This window comes from Tetrao urogallus (assembly GCF_951394365.1).
Source record: "Tetrao urogallus genome assembly, chromosome: 16".
Classification (NCBI taxonomy): domain Eukaryota; kingdom Metazoa; phylum Chordata; class Aves; order Galliformes; family Phasianidae; genus Tetrao; species Tetrao urogallus.
In genome coordinates, this window is record NC_136829.1 from 12,605,625 (window position 1) to 12,627,247 (window position 21,623).

A 21,623-nucleotide genomic window follows, 5' to 3' on the forward strand; every position below is an offset into this window, starting at 1 on the left:
TATACAAAACACTGCTTCGAAAATAGAAGAGCCCAAAGATGCACAGCGAATGAGTTACTTACAGACAGCTGCTTTACCAGAAACACTTCAATTTAATAAAGAACTCCCACTGCTCCCAGTTTAGCCCACTGGTGCTGGTACCAGAGGGCTGACTGCTGAGCAAGGACAGCGTGTTCATAGCTGTGACATGATTTCCCTTCTCCCTCCCACCGGCTTTCCTTGTTCCTTCACCAAAGCAGCCAGCAGAACCCACCACTTCCTGCCTCCCGTGCATCTAAAGTTGTAGACAATTGATGTAGAAAATCGCTGAGTCTAATAAATTGGTTCTGTACTGCTGTACTGTTTAAGAATATTAAATTTAGAAGAACAACAAAACTGAAACATTCAACACTGCAGGTCTACAACTGCCTGATTCGAATGCGGTGCAACAGAGCGATTCAGACTGTAACACATCCCAAATCCTTCCAGTACTTTTACTATCTTCTATATAGAAAACTAATACATTTCCTTCTTTATATATTAAATAATTTTTAAAAGATCATCTTTATTTATATATAGACAAAACCTGCATCCTCATCAGCCCCTGACAAGACACTCAGTGGCAATAGAAAGTTAACCCAACGTTAATAAACAACCATACATTTAATGAAAGCAAGTGCTGAGCTTATGACTAAGGGAAATTCATTCCCAAAAGTGAATCTGAACAGCACTGCACCACTATGCTGCAGATAGAATGCCTGAATGAACACTCTTAAAACTGCAAAGACCGGATATCAAACCTCACCTATAAGAACATGTAGTGAATTTTCAAATGTACAGAAGTTTTAACCACAGATTTCTTGCTTTGTACTTCTAATGAATACAGTAAGATCTGGGAAACTCAGACTATCAGACACAGCAGGCAGAAGAAACAATGAGTCTGTTTTTAAATTCAAAAAAAATCTCAATTGCTGTGTGACACACTGACAGAATGTGAACTAAATGAAGCAAACTGACATTTCTGATGTAGATATATGAAGAAAATTGACATTTCTCAGAGGAGTTACTAAACAGTTCCTATTGCCAGGTTATTCTCACTTTCATATGCTGCAGCACTGCCACATTTAATAGCTTCAGTGTGAATATTCCTTGAATTTACTTTAAGATTACACTTAAGATAAATTGTAAAGAAGACAAGATTTCAAGTCTGAACTTTAATATCAGAACTAGAACATCATTTCTTCAATTCATCTGAACAATTTAAAACCACGTTTTAAATTCTTATGGCACCAAACTGACTCAGAATCAGAGGCCCGCTTGGCCAACTGAGGGAAGGAGACTGAAAGATATGAAAGAGCTTCAAAGCATGAATCAGAACTGAAGACGGCTTAAGGCTTCACTAAAACATTCACTGAGTTCTACCGTTGCTCGTGTAATCCATTCTTTAAACAGACTTTAGGGGGATTGCACAGATACAATGCAGAGCAAAACTGGCTCACACTGCCCAGTTTGAGCAAGATTTAGTCACATTATCTTTCGCAGGATTCAGAAAGACAGGAGAGTAAGTTTAATCCTTCCTGCAAGGATCATTTTATTCCGCACCCCAGCTCCTCGAGTAAAATCAGAGATGACTTAAAAAAAAAATTAATGCCACGCACACTAATAAAAAAAATTAGCGTGGGGCAAAACTGAAGTTTCAGTATCTCAATATTTTTCTGCCATCTGACAGAATTAAAACACAAAACAACAAAAAACAGACACAGCGTAGCTCTCCTTTAGGCATCTGTCGGCAGTACAATCAATACAGGATGATACAAGGAATCTGGATAACCATTCTTTTATCAAGACGCCCTCAGTCCGTCGTTGACCTCCTGTACCAAAATCTAGCCCTGTAGTCGTCACTGCAGGTCATGAAGCCGGGGTTGGTGGGAGAATGGACAATACAGCGGACGATGCTGTTGTGCCCAAGAGAAAGGAGATTTCTTCGCTCAGCAGTTCTTGAATCCCAGCAGCAGAGACTTATGGTCCTTTCATCTGGCAGCAGCACGTAGTCTTCTGTGTGGTTGAAGACTGCTTGTGTCCTGTGCACTTGACGTCCACTCAAACCAGCTCCTAAATACATGCAGTGAAATACAAGCCAAGTAAGATCTTTAGGTTTTTTTTCCCCAAGGATCCAGAAGTAAACTACAGCAATTGATAGTTATGGGAAGTCTATTACCGAGCCTTATTTCCTCAGTTAGTATACATGTAAAGCAACTACAGATATCCTCTTGTAATTATATACTGTATAGGGCAGAACATGTTAGGGAATAGAAGGATTAAGCACTCCACTTGTAAGAAGTTCAGCCAGTCAGTATGAATGCAAACATTAAGAGCAGTATAACCTTACATCTTTTGTACAAGGCTTACAGCTAACTAACTGAAGACCACAGTTCTTGGTAAACACAGATTCCTGTTATCATTAATAACTTCTGCTTTTAATGTGGAGGCCACACAATGTGCCACACGATGTACTTTAGCCACACCTCTCCTCCTCCCTTCAAAGGGGATGGATTACCCACTCATGCATTTATTTTGCAAGGAATACATCGCTGCATCCTACCTGGTGTTTGCAAGAGTTTACTGAGGAGGTGCTGCACCCTGCTGGTTGGCAGCAAACACAGCCAGTGCACACAGACTGCACACATCCAAACCAGTGGTACGAGTTCAATTCCCCTACAGTCTGGGCAACAATCCAGGCAAGTGGACTCCTCTAACTCCAAAAGGATTACACAGTATTTTTGACTTTCCCATTTTTTGGTTAGACTAGGCATACAGCTTAAGCTGGTGAGCCCCCAAACTAAAGTGAACATTAACAAGAAAAGCAATTATGCTTTTTTAAAAAATAATGTTCAAGAAAAACTAGAAAATGAAATTCTCTCCACAAGCATTCTATTCCTTAAGGGATCCACATTCCTATTTACTTTTTCTCTAGTCTGGTGATGACTTCCCTCTAAAAGTGTAATGATGTCAGTTATGTGTCCAAGCTCTAGCTAGAGTAAATAGGCTGACATTGACATAGCTTTTCTTCTGGAAGTATTTTACATTTTCAAATTTGGGGCCATTTATCCTCACAAAAGCAGTCCCCCCTTACGAGTTACTATTCAGCAGTGACAGATCTTACTCTTCAGACAGACACCACCACCTGCTCACTGGTCAGCACACAGAAAAGGTGGTCCCTGGCAGGTCAGCTGCCACGTACCTGTGTACTTGACCAGCGTCCGACCAGTAGATATCTCCCACAGTTTAGCTACAGAGTCTTTTCCACTTGACAAGATATACTTTGAATTCTTGGAAAAAATAGCAGAACAGACTTCAGCTCCATCATGTGCCTTCTCAAAAGTAGTGATGCAGCGGTTTGAAACACCATCCCACAGTTTGATGCATCCATCCTTGCTTCCTGTCACATACATGTTTGCGCTTGCGTTGTAATTCACTGAGCATATGGCATCGATGTGCTGGTCTTGAGGATTGCAAGACACAAAACATTGGAAAGTATTGATATCATAGAGTCGCAAAGTAGGGTGCTGGGTACCCACAAGTATGAAATCTCCAGAGGGATGGAAAGAGATGGAGCGCAACATCTCTGCTTCCTGTTGGAGCAAAAAAGACGTAATTGGTGTAAGTTTAAAAATAAAACACAAAAATCGAAGCGTCAATCGTGGTGGCACTAAAAAATAAAACTGCATTATCAATTAGCACAACCTGTTCTATTTTCACAGCATAGAAAATGCCCTGTGTATTATTTAAGTGACAGGCCACGCTGAAATGTATCATAGTTTCTCCCCTAGAGCAGCTTGCTGTGCCTATTTGTTGGATACTGTACAACAGCAGCAGGAGGTTTTGTCAGCCACCACATAATCACAAACTTTGCCTCCAGAACCAAGAAAATGTAGCTGACTTCAGAGTCATCCATTTTAGATTAGGTCTGAATTAATAAAAAGCCAACAGGCACAAGATTCTATGACTATAGCTATCCATTACAAATTCACAGTGCATAACCAGGTCTGAACATTTTGTAGCTGCATACTCCATACACTTACATACCCAGATGCAATTCAGCTCACTGATACCTCAATAATCACACATGCAAGATTTGGTTGCTCTGAATTGAACTATTGTATCTAACCTGTATGTATTTGAAGGCTCTTTTGGCAGAAGGTTTTGAATAGTCAAACAATTTAAGTGTGTAGTCCCTTGAACCAGATGCTAGGATCTGTTCTGTAGGATGAAAAGCTAAACATGTAACCTCATCCACATGATCATACAGAGTCCGAATAACAGGGTGATTTTCCATGTTCTGCTGTGCTGTCTCGTTCATCATGACCTACAAAGAACATTGAACAAGTCACTGTTAGAAGGCAGAACGCTCCTTTGACAGGAAATTTACCATTTTCACTCGCACCAGTGATCGTATTGCTACCTTTTCTGACATACGACTTGGCACATTATCACTGATCTTAATTATCTGAAGATGTGATACCTTCACACAGTTACAAATTCTTATGAAATAACGTCCCTGTATCTTTACAAAGGTTACTGGATCTGCTCAAGGACAAACTACTGTCAGCCACAGAGAACTGATGCCTGAACATACATCACCTTTGTGAACAGTCCAAATCAAAAGACATTATTGCCACACTAATTAAGGGAAGCAGGTACCAACTGGGAAAACTGCAACTTTCACTCATGTTGCATACTGCTGGGAATTTGGTGTGCATTTAGTGGGGAAAAAAAACAACAAACCCAGAACTCTTAAGCTGTTGCCAGATAAGTGTATTAGAGAAAAAGTAAAGGAAGCAAATATGAACTCTGTGAAAAAGTACTGAAGCAGAGCCATGCGTTGTATAGTCAGATGTGAAGGTAGGTCCATAACCAAACTGTCTGCATGGTTATAGAGATTAACAACAACTATTAGAAGCAATTTTTGTCTCGGCTCTCTAGAATGCTGTGAGGAGTTACACAGGTATACTCGCCCTGTTTTTTCTTCCTTTTCTTCAAGGGTGCTTTATGAGCCACTGCTGGAATAGGAAATACGTCGAGACAGATATTTAGTCCAACCCACTGAGCCAGCCACAAGGCACAGACATGGCACGAAACAGAGAGAGCAGCCCAAGAACTGACAAAGTGACTGTGATTCAAGTCATATTTTACCTCAATAGGCATAGCACTTTTGGCCAGCATTCTCTCCGTGTCAAGAATTTTTATTGAGGCATCAGCAGATCCTGTAGCTATTAGCTGTCCATCTCTGCTGTATGTTGCTACACGACACGGCCCCTTATGAGACGTGACGTAACAAGTCTCATACTCAGAGGCCTCAGGAGACATGGTCTGTACATCTGCATCAAATTCCAAGTCGATTCCAGTGCCTGGAGCTACTGTATCTGACCGCCCAATTGCATACTGAACAGCACTGTCATCATTCTCCATCCCTGAAAAGAGAAAGTTGACATTCTTAAACCAGGCTTACCTCCTCTTTAGACAGGCAGGCTATGCCCACACCTATCCTACAGATTTCTTTGGCAGCTCTCAAGTTCAGGATTTAAGAGACAGCCCACGTTGAACAAAGCTAAGCTAGCAGAACAGATTTAGTTGTAGTACAGCAATATCTATCATTAACAGTGAAAGGCAGTTTGACTAAAAGCTGTTTAGTGTTCAGCACCGGTGTAACTGTGGCAAGATAACCAGTAAATATAGGATGGTATTAAGTACTGATTACTTATTAACAGCTAAACAATCACATACAGAAGTCAGTGACATGCCTATAATCAGGTTACAATAGGGTGAAAGAAGACTCAGTGCTATTACATGAGATTTAAAGTGGAAAAAATAGAAACATTTACCAATTACTCTCTTTTTAACTGAACTGAAAGAACAACACATAAACTCCTATCCTAACACTACTCACAAAAATTATTAATTCAAACCCACCTTAAAGAATCATTTTGACTGCAACATGCATCTACATGACAAAGCCAATTCAGCACTGCAAACTGCACCAAGGCACACAAGCTTTAAGCTAAGTGCCTACTTGCAGTTAGCGACTTTCACAGAAATGTTTTTTCCTGCTTTCATCTACAGACTACAAAGCCCAGTATTCTTCTTTCAGACAGATGAGGCTCCACATTTATACCCATAGAAATCAACTAGTTCAAGCAGCAGAACCAGTTCAGTTACAATACAGAGAAAACACGTTGTCATGGTTAGGACTGTTCCAGTAATCCAGGTGACTTGTTTCAACAGCTGCCCAGGAACTCTGGGCTTTCTGCAGCACATATGTACTTTCAGAAAGATGCATAGAGGGAACAGGAAACACACCTTTGCCAAGATCCTAGACCGTGAAGCTTGTTTTCTTGAGAGTGGTATAAAAAGGCCAATGAATGGGGCCAATAGAAGGACTTATTCCCTCCCCTCCAACACGTCCAGGAGCAACCAGAGAGAGTTGTGCCTTAGTAATGGATCTAACACTATTAAATGTGCAGTGATCCTGCGAGTCACTGCACAGACTAAAGATATAAAAGCTTTGTGATTTACTACAAAGGCGTAGAAAACAGAAGAGATGCATTCTCAGTAATACTACACTATTCACAAATGTTTAATCCAAACATTTGGGAGCACAAACTTTACAGGAGTTATTTTGTTTTTAAATGCCAGCTTACCTAATTTAATAAGATGCAGCAGTTGTTCAGATGGCGCACACACTGATTGTGGCTTTATCTCATTTATTAAGCCATTGGCAATATTTATGTATCCGTCATACAGTAGCTGACTAATGATTAGTTTATAAAGTTGCTGACGGTCTTTCAAGCTGACTTTTGTCCTATACATTGTGAGCAAGGAATGCCTTGGAGGGGCCTGAAATAAACAAATGGGAAAAGTCACACACAAGAGAGTTGCACAAAACAATTAAAGCCTTTAATTGAAGTGCATCCTGCCGGGTATCAGTGCTAACAGCACCGAAAGTTTAGGTAAGACAGAGACCGAGAAGCGAAAGACAGAGAAAACAGGAGAAAGCCGGTGCAGCTTTATTGCAGAAACGAAAACCCGACGAATAAAAAGAATGTGAGTTATATTAAGGAGCAACGGAGAAATAATGAAATAAAATAAAATAAAGAAGAAAAAAAAAAAAAGCAGCTCCGGTGAGCGGGGTTATCGGGTCGGTAGCGCCCATCGCGCCCCACTGGCAGCAGGCAGGTGGGCGGGGAGCAGGGGGACGGAGCGGGGCACGAGCAACGTGCGGAGCCCGAGCGGCAGCGGCAGCCCCGCCCGGCCCGGGGAGCGACGACCGGAGCGGGAGGGGGCGTGTGGGAACGGGGCCGAATGAGGGCGGGCACGGCGCCCGGCGGGAGCGCGGCGGGCAGGGGAGCGCGGGCGGCGCCGAGCGGCCGTTAGGGAGGGCGCGGCGCTGCCGAGGCCGCGCAGCCGAACGCGGAGAGCGGCGCGAGGCCGCCCGGTACCTACCGAGCCTTCCTTCTGCCTCCCTCGCTCTCCCCCTAAAATGGCGACCGGAGCTCTGAGCGCATCGATCGGCGGCGGCGGTAAGGGAGGAGGCGGCGGCGGCGGCCGAGACCGAAGAATGCTCCTCCGCGAAGGCTGCTGCATCGAGCGCCCGCAAATCGATTGGAGGCGACTCTTGGGGGAGAGAACGGCGGCGTCACGTGAGCAGTGACGCCTAACGTGCGCGCCGCGCCGCTGGCAAGCCCCCTCCCCGTCACGTGACGCGCGACGCGCGAAGTGAGCCCCCGCCCGGCGGGGAAGGGGCGGGCTGCGGGCGCGGCGCCCCGCGGGGTTACCGGGAGTCCGCCGCCCCTTCCCGGCGTGGCTCGGGCCCAGCTGCAGCCGGCGGGGCGGCGGCTCGGGCGGGGCGGACAGCGGCCCGCGGACGCGCGTAGGGCCGCCCCGCGCCGCCCGTCGGAGTGTGGGGCCGGCTGCTAAGAGCGTCAGCGGCTGAGCGCCGAGGGTCTTTGTGTCTGGGCCGCGGGGCGCCCGCCCGGTGCCGCCGGGACACCGCAACACCCGACGCGGGGCTGCGAAACGAGCGCTTGGCTTCGCCGCCCGGTGCCGCAGGCCTCGCGAACGGTTCGGGCCGCCGGCACGGCCGGCCGCCCTGCTTCCAGGTCCCGCAGGCTGAGCTCCTGCCCCACCGCCGCCCTCCCCGCAGCCCTGCCCTACTCACGTCAGCCTCCAGAAACGGCAGCCGAAGTGGACGCGGGTCGAGGAGCGGGGCCGCCATGCTCCCCATGCCCCGCGGCAGCTGGCGTCGGTCACACGCGGCAGCCACACGACGACCCGACATCTTCTTTTTACCTATCGTGTCCCGCTTGTCAAACACCAACACACCGGGACCGCCCTCGCGCTGGTTGTTAAGGACGCAGAGCCAAGTTGCCTTCAATCACACTTCTTCAGAGGCCGCACGTGTCGCACCGAGCGGCGGAGGTCCCGGCACCGCAGCGAGCGGGGCCACGCGACAGCGCAGCGCCCCGCGCTCCTTCGCGCTTCACGAGCGGCACCGAGCGCTCAGCCCCGTCTCAGGGCGCCGCGTACCGCTGACAGCTGCGAGCCGGCAGCGCCGTTACACGACGTCGGGCTCCGGCCGGGCGTCCCCTAGTGCCGAGGCGGGCGGCCGTCCCCTTCGCGCTTGTCCTTAAGAGCCGAGGGCACGTGGAGCAGCACCACACAGTGCCGCCGGTGCGAGGCAGAGGCCTGCCGCAGCCCTCCCGCTGCTCCTCGGCGCTGCCACCCGTCGCACCTTGCCTCGCCGGCAGGACGCGATGGCCCCGAGCCCCCGTTCGAGCTCGGCTTCACGCGAGCCGGCGGCACCGCCTCTCCCTCGGCCTCGGGCTGCGGGTGGGCGTGCGGGTAGCTGAGAGCGACGAGGTCGGAGCCCGGTGAGATGCGGGACTAACCTGGAGCCCTTCCCCCCGACGCCGGCGGCGCGCTGCAAGGCCTCGGCGGCTGCGAGGAAGGAACGGTAGTTGTAGCGTTGCCACAGGTGGGTGGTCTGGACGTACGCGATTTGCGTAACGAAAGACCCGGCCGGGCAGAGACTTGCGGAGAAAAGTGTGTAAGCGGGGCTCGATCCACGCAGTTGGAGTACGGAAGAAGCCAGCGGCGGAGAGACGGTACGTAAAATACGCATGTAGCGCAAACACCGCCCTCGGGGCGGGCGGGTCGGGCCGACGCGGGTACGCAGCAGGCTGCCGTTGCGCATGCGCCCCGCCAGCTCACGGCGACGAGTCTCGGCCTCGCGACGAGCGGAGCTTTAGGAGAGCCAATCGGCGGGCGCGTCGACTGAAAAACAGCCAATCGGCGGGCGCGGACGCCGGGAGAGGGGCCAATGACGAGGGGGCGGTAGTTTAAAGGGTATTTAAGGGAGGGAGGTTTGAATTCAAACAGTCGGAGCGGCCGGAGGCCGAGGTGAGGGGGGTCGTGTGGCGTTCGGGGCGGTGCTGCGGCGTGGAGCGACCTTCCTGCATCGGGGGCGGCCCGGCCGGCGGGAGGTGCGGGAGGTTACGGGGCTGTGGCGGATGGCGTAGGGGGCAGAGGGAGAGTGGAGCCGGGGAATGGTGCTGTCTGCGCGTCTCACCCCGTCCTCTGCCCGCTCCGTAGGCGAAACCGCATCTTGCCTTTCTCAGGCGCTATGGACAAGAAGATAAAAGAGAACTGTCCTGGAAACCCGTCTCGCGCTGCTAAGGTAAGGGGCTGACGGAGTTTATGGGTGTATTTCTCGCGGCTGTACAAAACCTGTGAGTTTCAAGGTGTAATGGTGGTGACTGGTTTTGCTAAGTGGCAGACAGGAGGAAGAAGCTCTGAGCGATGCTTTCTATGCACAGTGAGCAATTATCAATATGGCCTTTTAGCCTCTTTGTTGCAGAGGACAATGTCCAAGTCTGAACTTCTTACTGCCGTTATTAGCATGCAGTTTTTTAATTGGCAAGTCTTAATAGTGCAATTTTTATCCGTAATCCCTTAATTAGATAGCAAATGCGTGCCGGGAACTGGCTGTGATTTCCAAAGGAAATGCTGCTTTCATGCTGTTATTCACATGTTTAAGACTGCATATCTTTGCATACAGAAGCAAGGATATTCTCATTCTTGTAACTTCAATATGAACAGGTCCTGATCAGATTTTAGAGTAGCAGAAGCAAAGCATAGTTTAAAATTTGCTTTCAAGGCATTGAATCAAAAAACTAGAACATAAGTGTTCTTAGGGGAGTCAAGGCATCACTTAACTGTGTTTGAATTTAATTCTAAGCAAAGTATTCTGGAACAACTAAGAATTGCTTAAATATAAATTTAAACTACCTTCTTCAACTGAAAGAAAAGGATTAAAAGCAGATAAAGGAACCTTACCAAACTTGCTTTGGTCCGATGAACTCCTGTTGCAGTGCAAGGCATCTTAAAATGCACAGCATTCAAGGGAGCAGTGGCTCAAAGCAGTGCATGTGAATAGAATTCCTGTAGTAAAGACCTGTCTAAACTTTCCACCCATATCTGGACTTTGGTGGGTCCATGACTAATTATGAATAAGCATGTTGTTAACAAGACAGCAGTTTTCCACAGGTTAATTGAATTCTTACAATATAAGATCAGAGTAATTTTAAGATTTCCTTTTAATATACTCCGTTGTTTTTTTTCTCCTGCCTATCTTTTTTCTCAACCTATTCCTAACTCTATTGTACAGGAACATAAAGGTTGTAGTGTGCTATTCTATTACTAATGTACAATTGCTGTTTTTTGAAGGTAGCAAATCCTGTTGTAGATGGCCCAAAACGTGTCCCTGTGTCTCAGAATTCTGCCCAGAGCCGGCCACTGAACAGTGGAGTTCAACCACAGCGTGTTCTGTGTCCTTCAAATTTTGCCCAGCGAGTTCCTGTACAATCACAAAAATCTTCTTCACTGTCAAACCAAAAACTGTCCAACAGTCAGACAACACAGCAGCCCCGGCCGAAACTCCCAGTCCAACCAACTGCTGGGCCTCAGGTTGCAAGCAAGAACAGTGAAAAACCTCAACAAGCTCCTGTACCTGGTAATTCTGAAGATGACATCTTTCTGTGTTTGTGACACTTGGGATACTTCAAACAAGAGTGCAGTGCAGAAAATGTAAAGCTCATGCTATGTTGGGCAGTCCTGTAGAGAAATAGCTGGTTGCACCCAGAAACAGAAAAGCAGCACATACTTCATCTTAGATGTTACTGCACTGTCCTTGTTGCTAGGATTAGGGATTTAGAGCCCATATAAGTGTTTCTCCAATCTTGAAAATTTACAGATGCACATCAGTCAACCTTGAATAAATGGAATTGGTATTCCTGCAGCACGTTTTTTTTCCAGTGTTTATGGTAATCTGATACACAAGGATACTGTATGAGCAGGAATGAGGAGGTGGGGGGAAGCTTTCTTAATGTTTTCATTGATTTCAAAAAACCATTTGAAGTTACACTGTGATGAAGTAGCCCTAACTGTTGTGCTGCTTTGCCAATGGTAAACTACACTAAGTTTTAAATATCATGGATGGTGGACTGTAAACTGCTGTAGATACAACCCAGACTTGTTCTTCATGTGAATGTGTTGTGTTCACTGGTCTGTTTTATAAAATTGTTCTACTTGTTTGTGTACAGCAAAGAGTTCTGAAGCAGACAGCACCTCTAAACAGAAAAATGAAGAATCTACTAAAAAGAAAAAGGAAGAGACTAAAAAGTAAGTTGTGCGCCTATAAAACTTATAGCTAAGTTAGTTATTCTTTCAGTGTCTAGCACTTCATGCTACAGCTAAGTTGCAGCCAAGCTGCTGTCTTTAGTCTCTTGACTGCTAAGAACGGTGTCCTTCTCACCTCATGGTGACAATATTTATTAATGAAACTCTGGGAATGGTTATTTTGCTTTGGTAATCTTCAGAAACAATAAATTACTGTAATCTGAAGAAAAGCTTTTGGCTCAACAAGGAGCAACTTTTCCCATGAGAGAGTTCTGATAATCACTGCTGTAATCACATGATGAACACATTTTTCCAAGTGATCTTCATGTGTGCAGGAGGCTTGAATCAAGTTTCACTTGTAGTATGGCTGCTTTGAAACAGTTCTGACAGTCTAGAATAGATCTGTGTCAAGTATTTTGAAACGTACTTTGTTATACAGTTTTGGTTTTGTTGTAATAAGTAGCTGTACCTCAATGCATGTGCTTTAGAAGCAAGAGAGAAGCTTTCAAAACTGCCTTTAGAGAAATCTCAATGCATGTTTTGTCCTCTTGGTGGTGTGCCTTTAAAGACTAAAATCTAGCTGAGCTCACTAATTATGTATTTAGCTGGAACGTTGCTGTCACACCCAAGCATTGCTTCTGTAACATTCTCTCCTTTTGCAGAAGACAGTGGTCTCTGGATGATTTTGAAATTGGTCGTCCTCTGGGGAAAGGAAAATTTGGAAATGTGTACCTGGCACGTGAAAAGCAGAGTAAATTTATTCTTGCACTGAAGGTGCTGTTTAAAGCACAGCTTGAGGATGCTGGTGTAGAACATCAACTACGAAGAGAAGTTGAGATACAGTCTCATCTCAGGTAATGTGAGCAGTTAAACTTTGCTTAGTTTGTGCTCAATTTAAAAAACAAAGTAATCTTACCTGAAGAAAAGCAGTTCTGTAATATGTGACAACTTGAAACTGCTTCTTGTCATTCTGCCCCTGCCCCACCACCCCATAGGCCAAAAGAACCCAAACAGAAGTCAAGCAGCTGGCCAGTTCTTACAAGTGGATGACTGCAATTTCTCAGTCTAGGCTTGTCCCTGGTATTGTTTCACAGAAAATAATTGAAGTATTTAAGCTTAAGTTCAGAGAACTGTAGATATTTGCGTGTTGAATGGTGATCTATTCTGTGTGTAGAAAGCTATGTATGAGAAAATACAAATGAGCTGAATTCTTGGCTAGGTTTTTGCTACTAGCAAGTCTGATACTTCTATGATAAATACCCTCTGTGTGCTCTGAAGCTCTCATAGAAACGGACATGGCAATTGGAACTGTGCTGTCTTGTGTAGCGTTAATGTTAAATTACAGGCCCTATATGTATAATTAGTTGTACACATACCTTGTTCAGGAAGGCATTTCAATTTTCTTGCAGGCATCCCAACATACTCAGACTGTACGGCTACTTCCATGATGTTACAAGAGTCTACCTTATTCTAGAGTATGCACCTCGTGGAGAAGTCTTCAAGGAACTACAGAAGCTTACCAAATTTGATGAACAAAGAACTGCAACTGTAGGTTGTTCTGACTGCTTGCTGCTGTGTAGCATACCTGAAGTATAAAGCTAGCTCTTCAAGAAAAAGTCATTTTCAGTTGCATGAAACCAACTCCTTAGATGCTAGCTTGCTTATGCACTTGTAGCCTATGTAGGAATGTGCTGGGAGGACAAACTACTGCAGTGTTAACGGATTAATGTTCAGCATTGCCCAGCACTGCAATTTGTGTGGTCACTTCAAGCAACACCTGTTGCTTGAGAGTGTAAGGAACAATTTTTCTACTCCAAACTGCTAATTATGCCTAGGGAACTGTGCTAGTAAAGCTTGAGCGTCAGTGTCTTCATACCTGATAGTTTTGTTTTCTTTCTAATTGCAGTACATTACAGAACTAGCAGATGCCCTGTCATACTGTCATTCAAAGAGTGTGATTCACCGGGACATCAAGCCGGAAAACCTGCTGCTTGGCTCAAATGGAGAATTAAAAATTGCAGACTTTGGGTGGTCTGTGCATGCTCCATCCTCTAGGTGAGAATGCAGTATATACCTTAGACAGAAATTATTCTGTAATGAAAACTTTAGCTTTCTTGCCAAACTTACAGTTATGGAATGGAGGTAAATGTCCACTTGCTGAAATACTGGCGGGGAGCGTTCAATGATTGGACCACTGTTGTCAAGGTCTTAATAGTTGACTGATGTAGCATAGGGAGAGTGTTATCCTGCTTCTCTATCTGTGTGTTTAAAAACTTGCTGAACCTGAAACAAGAGCGTTAGCACACTGTTTTAGGGTTATGGTGGTCCCTGAGATGAAGATCAGAACTTCTGTCCAAATAGTTCACACTAGCACTATAATTGGAATATTTCCTTAGTCTGATTTGTACCTGACAAAGAAAGTCACACTGACTTGTAAACCAGTGGGAGAGAGGAAAAGGAAGGATAAGACTGCCTGTAGCGACAAGAATACTTTAAAGCAAAGCTAGAAAAGTGACTGATGAAATTCCAGTGATACTGAGTTTATCTGGGGCAGATTACACTGAGATACAGATAAGAGCACTTGAATCCAGATGCTAATACTAGCAGTTAAAACAGATCTTAGCTGCCATAAAGGGTAAATGATACACTGTACTCTGTGCTTTTCTTCAGGAGATCAACTCTCTGTGGGACACTTGACTACTTGCCTCCTGAAATGATTGAGGGAAGAACACATGATGAGAAGGTGGATATTTGGAGCTTGGGGGTTCTGTGCTATGAATTCCTTGTAGGAAAGCCACCTTTTGAAGCAGAAACATATCAAGAAACCTACAGAGCTATTTCCAGGGTATGTGCTGTAACTTCAACTAGGTGAATTTTGGTTTCACTTCTTGTCTTGAAGGTTAATATTCCTTTTGAGGGAAGGAAAGACATAATGAGATGTACACAAAACTACATCCCTAAAGCTATCCTGAAGTCACTCCATTTGAATTACAATGAAGAGTAGGATGGCTTTCCTGGCTGCTTGGTTCTCTCCTGTTTCTACCTGCATCTGAACACCTACCTTTTCATATAGCAGCTATTCTTCTTCACTATCCTTCACTACTTTCATGTTTCTGGTATATAAAATATTAATCATTCAAGGTATTAGGAAAAAAGTAAATTATGTTTCTAGATTACAAGTGTTCTGTAAACTTGAGAGGTTCCATCAAAGTGGTTTTGTGTTGGGAGCACAGAGAAAAGCACACTGGCTGAACTCTGGCAAGCAGTGAGAACCTTCAGTTTTATTCAGGATTGTGATGAAATTACTCACTATGTACAAGGTACACAGCCCACAGAGCTGATAGTTTTCTTTGCTCTCTGTACCTTGGGGACAGAACCCTATTGCTCTCCAGTTTTGATTAGTGCCAAAGAATATTGCATCATCTTTTGTCTTGTTTTCTTAGGTGGAATTCAAGTATCCATTATTTGTAACAGAAGGTGCAAGGGATTTAATTTCAAAGCTTCTGAAACATAACCCATTCCATCGGCTGCCCTTGAAGGATGTTCTTGTTCATCCCTGGATTACAGCAAATTCTACAAAGCTGCCCAACGATAGAAAGTGATGTTGCTGCCCCATCCAGAATACAGTCTTAACAAGGGTAATCTCATTGGACTAACAAGGAGATTTGTACTGTGACTACTGTAACACAATAAGGAGGAGCAGGTCTTGGAATCCAGTGGCAATTAAGAACACAAAGCCTTTGGGTTGGTTATCATCTTGAACTGATCTTGAATTGCAACGTAAATCTATTTGACTTCTAGCTGGGTGTTGTGGAATACTTAACGTACTTGAAAAATAACTACATGTGGGCCAGCTCTATTGATGTAAGTATTCAAGGTCTGTTCAAGGCCTTTATGTTATGGTCTGTCATAATTATAGCTCATTGTTCCAATAACAAGAGACAGTGGTGGTTCTATCTTACTGAACAGTGCAATATCCCAGAGATACCTGCCTATGAACTCACTGGGCTGCTAAAGGGTATCATACCTGTGGTGTAATCTGAAACTGAGGTGAATGCATTTGTGTCCTAAAAATGAATGATGTGTGTGCATTTTTGTTTCTAGTTTTTGTCTTAAATGTGAGCACTCAAGTTTCTAAATAAAGATTGCTTATATATTGTAGAGCATTGGAAGGTTCCTTACAATACATGATATCATGTGCTGGTCACCTCCAACCACCTGTCATTACTGTCAGACTACTAGAGTACATCTTGACTGCTCATCTATGGTCACAGACTAAGCTCACTAGTTCTGTCCAAAAGTAAGTTGATATAAAATAAGTTTTCCTCTAAGTGCTGGTGTTGTGTAAGTACATATAGCTATTACTCTTCAGGCAAGTACCAGAAGTGTTAATAAATACCTTACAAGAGTTCCACAGTCACTTAAAAACTAAATCTGCTTCTTCCCTTGCAGTTAAAGTGTAATAGTCATAAGCAAGGTTTGAAAGTACTTCAGAGAGAAAGACCTTGAAAGTCATTATCAAGCAGGAGATGGATATATATAGGTATATATACATGTATAGACATATACACACACATCAGAAACAAGAAAAAAAAAACAAAGCATGCTTACCAGTTCACATTTCCAATTCTCTAGTGTCTATACCCTAGGCTCTAAATTTTTCCCCCTATTTACAAAATATCAGAATCAATAGATTAGAGCCTAGGCTCCATAGTTACAAACATAGACAGAAATGGCAAAGTATTAAAATGCTTTGTTCCAGCATCATTGTTTTAATCACAAGGTTTTCTGCATTTTTGAAAAGAAGGAGAGTGTTTTGGTTTTTTTTTTAAATTAATTAAAAATAATTAGAAACATGATAAAACTTGCTTGTAATTTGTCATTAAGTGCTTTCTCATTCCTCCAATTAGACAAGGCAATCAGAGAAACAAAACATGCAAAGCAATTATTTTCCAGTAAAACACTTCAAGCAAATGCTACGAGAAAGCAATTTATTTTTTTCATTATCAGGAGCCATGGAAGGTCTCTCATTATCTTACAAACTATTTTAAAAAGATCTTTTACAAGCAAGGATTCTAGGATTCAAAATATATTCTCAAATCACTGTAAAATATTTAGCAAAAACTCATCTAAAAGTGCCAGTAGTTCATACAACCATCTTTATCTTACAGTTACAATTTAAATGAAGGGACTTTCTATTACCACAACAAAATCTATAGTGCTTGTACCTCTTAATAACTTCAGGTACATTTGCTTTAAATGAGTCTTGTTTTATAGAAACATTCTAGGAACAGGAAAGGAAAAGTTTGACTCCTTTTATCAACTTCACGACAAGCCCCACTTGCTAGAAATCACTGATCAAACAAAATAAGGCTGTCATTATTTGATTATAATGGAATCCTTTTTCTTACCCTTGGATAACAGAACAATGACCTGAACAGCCAGAGAACGTGTAGAAAAGAACATTTCTTGGAAAATGAAGCAAGAAGAGCCCAAGTAAGACTTCAGTTGTCAAAGAGGCAGGCAGCATAAATTATCTCTATCCAGCCCCAGGCTGCAGTAGATCAGAAAACAATAGAAGTGCTGGCTGCGTGTTGTTACCGCACTGTATCCCTTCCTTTGCTGTGTAGACACTGGAGGTTTTTAGCTCTTGGATAGCCAGCAATAAGCTTCCATCCCACTACCAAATATAATATTCGCACTGATTAACTGAGGATGTAATTTAACATTGTCTGAGCAGTGTTAATAACTTGCTCAGGACAAAGACATGCCTCGTTCTTCCCTCTTCACTTGAGCAGTCTTTATTTTCAGAAAGACAACTCAGCAAAACATAAAGTAAAAAAATACATTGATGGTCACAGTAGTTTTCTGCCAGTTTAGTTCAGATTCCTGTATATTCATAGATCTGTGTCAAAGCCACCATGACGTAAGTGATAAGCACAAACACAGAGGCAGACAATGTCACAAGAACTGATGAGGAAGGGAGAACAGGTCCAAAAGGCTCAGATGTGGCTTCAGTCATCTCACAGAAGCACAGTCCTAAGTCTGAAACCCAGGTTTAGCACAGAATGTTAAGCTGAATACCTAGATTTGAAATCCGGTTTTTAGGTTAACTGAGAAATGGTTATATGCAAATACAATTTAATAGGAATACTGCCCAAATAAGGAAGTGAATTACACCATGAGTTGGTATGCTCAACAGTCTACCAGACAACCAGACAAGCACAAGAATTGCTTTTGAGAAGTTCTAAACTGTAACATCTGGACTTCAGGTGAGGATCAGATTCATCCACAGGAGCCCCCATGTTAACAGCTAACTTAAAAAACAAAAACAAAGCCCCAAAACAGACCAACAAGATGTTCCCAGTAACAAAGCTAGGTCTCAACACCACAGTTACTTTGCCTCTCACTTTATCTTTGGAACACATTCACTCACACAGGAGGTAATTCTGGTTATAATGATTTCACTAGACTCAGTATGAGTCTGTAGCACTTAAAACTGAAAGGAAAAGAAAAAAGACCTTAGAAAGGTCAGAAAAACATAGTTACAAACAACAAAATCTTGAGATATGGAAGCACCACAAAGGAGCCATAATTTCAGAGAGGTGCATTGCCTCTTCCAGCTAAAACAATTATAACTGTGCAACAATTAAGCATACAGGTACTCTCATTAAAGTTAGTTTGGCATGTGTGTTGGATTGCAGGAGTGGGATCATAACGTATGCCCTCTGCAACAAAAGAAACACTCATGTAGCACCTTAGATCCCAGTACACCTACTTACCAACAGATCTGTTTACATGGTCCATGGAAGAAACAGCACTCCACTACTGGGAAAGGAATCTTACTCTATTTCCCAACTGCGCAGTAATAAACTGCAACTGCATTTTGGCATGAGAAACATGAATGATCCAAAAATCCAGAAAATAAAGACCCAGAATTGTACTTCTGGTTTTTGTGAGAGACGGCACATTGTCAAGCATTTATATGAGCACTTGAAGTGGAAACCAGACTCTGTTTCAAGAGCTTTCTATAAAGGGAAAGATGAGGACAGCACTTGTTACTGCCACATCTACCTGAAAGAATCAGCCAGAGGAATGCAAGAGAAGGTCAGCATTAACATGAATTCAAAGGAGTATCTGAGGAGCGACGTGAATATTAAACATTTAACAAATTATAATAATAAACAATAAGAAATTATCATGGCTTTGGAGCAGGAGGTTTGAAGAAACCAATCTTCCGGCAGTACCGGACAACAAAGGGCACAGAAACCACAGTGATGCTGATTCGTAGCGGGGCAAACAGCTTGTGAACAGCATATGCCAACACAAACGTGCTTGTACCAGCAGCCATCTTAGACTGCAGTGATGATTCACTGAAGCCAAGTTTGAAGAGAATTGGAGTCATATCCACACCGCTGGGGAAAAAGAAAACGAGACTTGTCAGTTTATTTTAAAATGGCACACTAAAGAATATGAGGTGCTATTTACTCAGGGAATTGAACATGGCATAACTTCCAACTCTGGAATTTCTATTCAGTTTTGATAAATAATAAATGAATTCTTCCAGGACTAACAGCACGATTTACTTCTGTGACAACAGCACGCACTTATTTTCAGATACAAATTTTGGTTTTAATTGACAAGATCCCTACAAAGTCAAATATCTTCTTAGTTTATTGGCCACACAACTGCAGCACAGAGAATGCTCAGCCCCGTGCACCACCTTCCTGGAGGAAATCATCAGTTCCTCCTCACAAAACAGAAGCATCTAAAGCTGCTGCCCTTCCCCCTGACACAATATCCTACACCTCTTCTGTAAGGTTAAAACAGAAAATACTGGATAGTCTAATCCTCTTTTTTTTTGGCTGGTGCCTTCTGCAGTTTAAGCTGTGTTCAGCTCCCAGAAAAACAGATTTATCTCTAAGCTCCAGCACTTTCATACGGCTCTATCTCTACATGCCACACTCCTGTTTGAGAACAAAAGATACCTCTGCAGAAAAGTAAATTCTTTCATCTGGTTTCGTCAGTCACTTTGGTGCAGTCTCTGCTCTGTTTTCATCAGCCCACCACATCTATCTTCACTCATGCCTGAGTGGAGATTAGACCAACTTACAGGTCCATTTATACACAAAAAGCAGAGGATTCCTGTATATAAATCCAACAAGCTTAGAGAATGCCTCCTTAGAAACGAGCACAATGGTCAGATATTTCCCTTGTCTAAACCATTACAGTCTACAGACACTGTACAAAGCACACCTTGACACAGCCACGTAGAAGATCCCTAGAGATATTAACGAAATTCCAACATGGAACGAAACTCCTACAGCACCATACTGTTTGAAAACTTGTTTCAGCTGCTGAGATTTGTTGAGTTTCTTGTTCTCACCACTGAGATCTGTGGCTGCCTTTTCAGGGGATCCCGCATCCTAAAAAAGAACACAATAGTATTAATTAGCATTAAGTACCATATAATATTCCAATCAGTCAAACTGATTTGAAAGAATGAAACAATAAGCATGTGTAGTGATGGTTGGAAAGCTTTGGGAAAGAGCAACACTGTTCTGCTTTTTTACATTGGGATTGCTGAGGCCCATAACAAAGCTCATAAAAGCTCTCATTTTCCAGCTATTCACATTAAACAGATGTACTGATCTTGGTGCATATTCTTACACAACCTAAGTTTCATCATAAAAAAAAGGAGTTGTTATGGTTCCAGCACTCTATCTGATACAAAAGAATGCCAAAGCTCACCCACGTAGTTTTGGGGAGATGAGGTTGAGGTGCCAAAGAGATTTCTGTCCATATCCACTGCTTTTGGTTCATCCCTGCACTTGGCAGGATTGTCACCAGGGTACAAAACACACAATGCAATTTACAGTGCTCACGGTGAAACAAACCCACTTCAACCAGCGATTTTAATCACGCCCTCCCGTTACCCAAGGCAAACAAATGATGTTTGCCTTCCCCCCCCCTCATTGGAATTTGCATTACTTTTTATCTCGTCTCGAGAAAAGTCACACAGATCCATAAACACGTATTAAGGAACTATGGAGCACAACCTTATTTATTCTAACATAAGGAATAATATCATTATTCTTTTGTTAGGCTTTGGCTCATGAACCAAAGCAATGTTTGAACAGAAACTGAAAGCTGAAAAACGTCCAGCAGGAAAAAAACAGAAACGCCTCTAAGCCCTTCACTGCTTAAACCAGATTCAATGCTAAAAAGGAAGCGAGGAAACAATTTTCATTATATATATATATATATATTTATATTAAAGCAAGCTCTTTAAGCAAAAGCCAGCATTCACAATCAGACAATCCAATTATTTCCAGCCCTGATACAGCAGTACTTCTAAAGTCGTTCCCACTCTTCAGTTTCATCACAGGAAAGGATGCGAGGAACAGCGCTGTTTGTACACCGCAACCCGGCGCTCCGCGCTCGCGTGCCGGCGATTCCCGGCTGCCGCGGAAGCCCGAAGCTCAGCTCTCTGCCGAACGGAGCGGCACCGACCGGCAGCCGGCCGTCCCGCGGGCAGCCGCACGGACAGCACGCACAGCCAGCGCCGAGCCCCGCCGTCCCGAGCCGAGCCCCGCTCCGCGCAGCGCCCCAGGGCGGGCGGCTCCTCCTGCTGCGAGCCCAGCCCCCTACCTTAGCGGGGCTGCCGGTGGCGGCGCGCAGCGCTACGCGGCACGGCGGCGCTGGCGAGAGAAGAGGGCGACCGAAGCGCTGCTCGCTGCCCGGGGGACGGAAAACGGCGGCGGGCAGAGACCTGCGGGGCAGCACCGGCGGCCGCAGCGGGCCCGGCCGCAGCAGGCGGAACATCGCGGCACAGGCAGGCGGGCGGGCGGGCGCACGAACCTGACAGAGCGAACAGCCCAGCCTCCGACAGCGGGCGCCCTCCTCCTTAA

General features: G+C 44.2%; 3 protein-coding genes across 4 annotated transcripts; 1 reads left to right on the plus strand and 2 right to left on the minus strand.

Moving 5' to 3' along the window:
• Nucleotides 1-1,831: 1,831 nt before the first annotated feature.
• CSTF1 (cleavage stimulation factor subunit 1) lies at nucleotides 1,832-8,314 on the minus strand (the record flags this gene model as incomplete). 2 transcript variants are annotated; one of them, XM_079543244.1, is made up of 7 exons in its annotated part: nucleotides 1,832-2,091; nucleotides 3,221-3,611; nucleotides 4,148-4,345; nucleotides 5,173-5,450; nucleotides 6,678-6,873; nucleotides 7,480-7,650; nucleotides 8,195-8,314. In XM_079543244.1, 7 exons carry the CDS (start codon nucleotides 8,312-8,314, stop codon nucleotides 1,832-1,834), a joined length of 1,614 nt encoding a protein of 537 aa, XP_079399370.1. The 2 variants fall into 2 exon arrangements, with proteins under 2 accessions (XP_079399370.1, XP_079399371.1); XM_079543245.1 differs by lacking the exon at nucleotides 7,480-7,650 and having other exon boundaries at nucleotides 8,195-8,224.
• A 1,344-nt stretch (nucleotides 8,315-9,658) lies between these two features.
• On the plus strand, nucleotides 9,659-15,314 carry AURKA (aurora kinase A; the record flags this gene model as incomplete). Its single annotated transcript, XM_079543557.1, has 8 exons — nucleotides 9,659-9,712; nucleotides 10,762-11,047; nucleotides 11,637-11,715; nucleotides 12,375-12,566; nucleotides 13,122-13,260; nucleotides 13,619-13,767; nucleotides 14,383-14,557; nucleotides 15,156-15,314. The coding sequence occupies 8 exons, from the start codon at nucleotides 9,659-9,661 to the stop codon at nucleotides 15,312-15,314; spliced, it is 1,233 nt and encodes a 410-aa protein (XP_079399683.1).
• Nucleotides 15,315-18,910: 3,596 nt separating this feature from the next.
• On the minus strand, nucleotides 18,911-21,537 carry FAM210B (family with sequence similarity 210 member B; the record flags this gene model as incomplete). The annotated part of the gene is made up of 3 exons (XM_079543533.1): nucleotides 18,911-19,127; nucleotides 19,969-20,138; nucleotides 21,364-21,537. The coding sequence occupies 3 exons, from the start codon at nucleotides 21,535-21,537 to the stop codon at nucleotides 18,911-18,913; spliced, it is 561 nt and encodes a 186-aa protein (XP_079399659.1).
• Between the last annotated feature and the right edge of the window lie 86 nt (nucleotides 21,538-21,623).